This window comes from Gracilinanus agilis, unplaced genomic scaffold (genome assembly GCF_016433145.1).
Source record: "Gracilinanus agilis isolate LMUSP501 unplaced genomic scaffold, AgileGrace unplaced_scaffold7982, whole genome shotgun sequence".
In the NCBI taxonomy this organism is placed as follows: Eukaryota; Metazoa; Chordata; class Mammalia; order Didelphimorphia; family Didelphidae; genus Gracilinanus; species Gracilinanus agilis.
The window spans coordinates 1-4,700 of NW_025398721.1; the positions used below are offsets into that span (position 1 = coordinate 1).

General features: G+C 40.2%; 1 protein-coding gene across 1 annotated transcript; it reads right to left on the reverse strand.

The window, feature by feature from the left end:
- Nucleotides 1-550: 550 nt before the first annotated feature.
- On the reverse strand, nt 551-4,294 carry LOC123256663 (peptidoglycan recognition protein 4-like; the record flags this gene model as incomplete). The annotated part of the gene is made up of 2 exons (XM_044685247.1): nt 551-749; nt 4,142-4,294. Coding segments are annotated over 2 exons (352 nt in total), but the record flags the coding sequence as incomplete, so codon positions are not given.
- Between the last annotated feature and the right edge of the window lie 406 nt (nt 4,295-4,700).

Sequence of the window (4,700 nt, forward strand, 5' to 3'; positions counted from 1 at the left end):
TATATATATTTAATCTTCTATCTTCCAGAGGACAGGCATGCAGGAAACTTGCTCCTCGGCTCTTCCACAGTTCAGGTCTTCCATGCATGCAAGGAAAGGGGTACAAACCTTTAGCCAGAGGGTGCAGCCTTTTGACCTGTTACTTGGAGGATGCTCTATGAGTCACTCCCTTCAATTTAGGCTGCATGGGCTGAGTGGGGCCATACCTTTCTGTAAAATGCTGGCTTACAATGAATTACAAAAAAGGGGAAGTTACAGAAATCACAGCTAATATGAAATTGCAGAGAAAAGCAGCTACTTATATTATATTCAATTATATCCAAAATATAATTATCAGAATTATTCATCACTATCCCAGATGAATCACATTCTTGGATAACTACTGATTAGTTCTAATATCTGGGGTCATAACTAAAAAGGGATCACAGATTCCCATTCTCTTCATAAGTGGGTGCCTAATTAATCATCATCTAGTGTAGGACTCAGTAAATGAATTGTCTGCCTGGCTAGCTATGGAAGAAGAGAGAAAAAGGTTTTTCACGGGTCTTACTTGTAAGCAATGTCACAGAATTTCATCTTCTCAATGTGATAGGACTGGATATAACGGATAACTATCTGGCATTCTTCAGACTCATTGCAAGTTCTGCCTCCAGTGTGGATAATGATGACGTACTTGGCTGGCCCTGGCAGCTTGGAACAGTCAGTGTCTTGGGCTCCCCAGGATGAACGAGGGATGATGTCAGGGCATTCTGAAGAGAGGAGAAAAAAATCAAGAAAATAAGGCTAACAGGAATGAGATCAGCAGTTTATATTTCTATTGGACATGAAGACTTTCAAAATGCTTTCCTTATCACTACCTAACAGGTTAGTAGGGAAAGTATTCATGATCACAACAGTCACAAGCATTTATATAGCACTTTAATGTTTTCAATATATGTGTGTTGTAAAGGACAATTTAATTAAGCAATTTAATATTTTCATTGTTTAACATCTCTTTATAGTTTTATATCCGCTGCATGTGACTCCATTAAGGAATTAGTATTTTAATGATAAGCAATGAACTCAGTTATTAATCATTTGAACAGCTGTATGTAAGAATCAGTGTGACTAAATGTGAGTAAAATAATAAGAAAAACCTCCTACAGTACCTTACAAAATATCTATACAAAGGGGAGTTTTATGCATGCCTTCAGCATCCTGAAATAAATATATCCAGGAGTTTCTGAGACTGTGGAATCATGTGATCTCATTTGGCTTGAAACTACAGAATAACCTTGGCCATCCTCATTATTACCATATATGGAATGGATGGCTACCTAAGCTGCCCTATAGAAAAGAAATATGACAAAACCTGACCTTCTCAAAGGAGGGCGCCCTGTCCCCAGGAGAAGAGAGAAGACATACCTCCAAGAAGGTGCCTTGCTGCCAAGGGGAAACAAACCTTCAGAAGAAAGACCCCCACTAGGTGGATCCCCTCTAAATTGAATTTGTATAGTCCAGCTCATTTAGAAATACCATTCAGAAGCCAAGCCTAGAAATAGGAGTTCCTGGGTTCAAATCTGGTCTCAGATCCTGGGCAAGTCCCTTAACTCCCATTGCCTAGCCCTTGTCACTCTTCTGCCTTGGAACCAATACACAGTTTTGGTTCTAAGATGGAAAGTAAGGATTTTTTAAAAAGAGAAATATAAGTTAGCTGATAAGCTCAGGGTCTCAGACTACACTGGGGATGCCTGCAGACCACTGATTTATGGAACTTGTACATTCACAATAAAGTCATTTTTGCTCAAAAGATTATTTCCCAATATTTTTCTTTTATAATATGTACATATATAACATGCATGTTATACAGCTACATATTCCTTCTATTCTCACAAGTCTACAATAAGTATAATTATCATCCTTATTTTAAAGATGGGAAAAACTGAGGCCAAATGGCATTAAATGATTTGCTGATGGTCACACAACTAGTATCTGAAGTGAGATTTGAACTAAGGTCTTACTGTCTCTAAACCCAGAACTACTAGCTACCCAGTTCTTGCCATAAGGGATCCCTAGCTCACAGACTTCAAGCTAGAAGGGAGCTTCAAAGTCATGAAGTTTAACTCAGTTTAACTGAGACCCCCCCACACACACACATATTAAGTGACCTGCTCAGTGTCCCACAGGTAGCGAGTGGCAGAACCACTATTCAAATCTAGGTCTTCTAACTCTCAGTACCCTCAGTTTACAGACTGGGAAACAGAGTCTCAGGCAAGTGGAGTGGCTTGGCCAAGATCGTGTGGTTGGCCATTGTTAGAGCAGCCAAGATTCAAATCCATGACTTCTGCCTCCAAAGAGTCTTCTGAATCCTTCCACGGCACCAGTCAATATTCTACCCCATACCTGCCGTTCAGCAGGATGGGCACATCTCCAGGATGCCAGGCGGCTGGTCTCCTAAGCTAGGCATTACATGAGTTACAAATCAGTTATATTTTTTTTTCCAGTGGGAGAAGGGAAGGAAGGGAAGAAAGAAGCATCTAGTCAATAGGTGGCATAGTGGATGGAGTCATCTTTCTGAGATGCAGACACAGATTCCATATATGTAAAATGAGCTGAAGGAAATGGCCAACCACTCCAGTCTTTTTGCCAAGAAAACCCCAAATGGAGTCACAAAGAGTCAGACATTACTGAAATGATTGAACAACAAAGTTCTATTAAGATGTTTGTGGTAAATCAGAACTTAATGCAAATTATATTTGCTATTTGGCATTAAGGAAATAAGCTGGAAAATGCATGGATCAGGAAAACTTGCGTTAAGGACACTAGATTAAGTGACTTGTCCAGGGAGTATATGACACTGGATTTGAACTCAGGTCTTCCTTCTTCTGGGCCTAGTGTTTTTATCCTGTTTGCACATGGGGAGTTCCCTTCCAAGATGAAATTGCAAGTCTGTACAAAAATTGCTATTTAGTATACATAGAGGAGTATATAATGCAAATGCCCACAAGCTTGAAGTCAAGAAGAACTGAGTTCAAATCCACCTTCAGACATTTTGTAGCTATGTGATCTTTGACAAATCATTTAACTTCTGTTTGCCTCAGTTTCCTCAATTGTAAAATGGGGACAATAATAGTACCTACTGAGGACAGCGAGGTGGCTCAGTGGATAGCAAGCCAGGCCTAAGGACATCAGGTTCTGGGTTCAAATTCGGCCTCAAACACTTCCTAGCTGTGTTACCCTAGACAAGTCACTCAGCCTCCATTGCCTAGTCCTTAACCGCTCTTCTGCCTTGGAACCAATACACTAATGTATTGGCTAATATTTTTATTATGTACACATTTGAAACATCACAAGTTTGTTATCACTATAGCTGTATTAAATACTTAGTAAATAAATCTAAGCGATATTGTGGATAGTATATTAAATCGGCCCGGGGATTCACAGCATATTTTGTTGTTGAAAAAAGCTCACAGAACTAAAGACACTGGATGTCATTACCCTATGCCGTGTTGTTGTTCAGTCGTGTCTCACTCTATGACTCATGGCATGCCAATACTGTCTATGGAGCTTTCTTGAAAGACACTAGAGGGGTTTGCCATTTCCTTCTCCCCTGGATTAAAGCAAAGAGAGGGTAAGTGACTTGCCCAGGGTCACAGAACCAGTAAGTGTCTTAGGTCACATTTGAACTCAGGTTTTCCTGACTCCAGGCCTGGCTTTCTGTCCATTGTGCCACTTAGCTGCCTTACGGTCTCTTAATTATGTAATTATTTAACTAATATTTATTGAACTGAATTTAGATCAAATAAAACAAATGAAATTTTATTGAATTTATTGGATTGAAGAGCAGCTGGGTGGTTCAGTGGATAGAGAGCCAGTCCTAGAGACTGAAGGACCTGGGTTCAAATCTGATCTCAGACACTTCCTAGCTAGGTGACCCTGGGCAGTTCATTAAATCCCAATTACCTGGCCCTCACTGCTCTTCTGCCTTGGAATGTATGGTAACTAGGAAAGTAAAGGTTTTTAAAAAAATCACTGAAATCAAAAGGGAATGGAGAGGGGAAGACTACATTGGGAAATGCAAAACAAAACCAAAAGATATCAATTAAAGTTTTGTCTTAAAATAAAAAAGAAGGAAAAGGAATGGACTAAGTTGAGGGTTTACCTTTCTTAGACGCTCCTTTCTGGTAGCAGGCCAGGCACGACTCACTTTGGACAAAGAGTGGTTGGATGTACTTGGGCGAGAGGTAACCACTGTAGACAGCAAAAGAGATCAAGTTCTCTGCCGCAGTCAAGGCAGCAGCACTGGGAGAGTTTCCTGACAAGAGATCATAAGCCAGAAAGTTAATCTAATAGTTTAACTCAAATATCAAACCCTTACGTTCACCCCACCCTGAGCAGAGCTCTCTGGGCCTCACTCTCCATAACCCCACATTGCCATCACTAAAAAGTGCTACATGTGCACGCCTCATCGCCAGTTCTTGTCATTCAACAATACTGAGGGAAAAGGGAGAAGACTATTGTTCAGTTGTTTCAAACATGTTCAATTCTTTGTGACTCCCTTTGGGATTTTCTTGGCAGAGATGCTAGAATGATTTACCATTTCCTTTTACAGCTCATTTTACAGCTGAAGAAATTGAGGAAAATTACTTGCCCAGGGTCACATAGTTAGTGAGAGTCTGAGGCCAGATTTGAATTCACAAAGAGGAATCTTCCCAATTCTA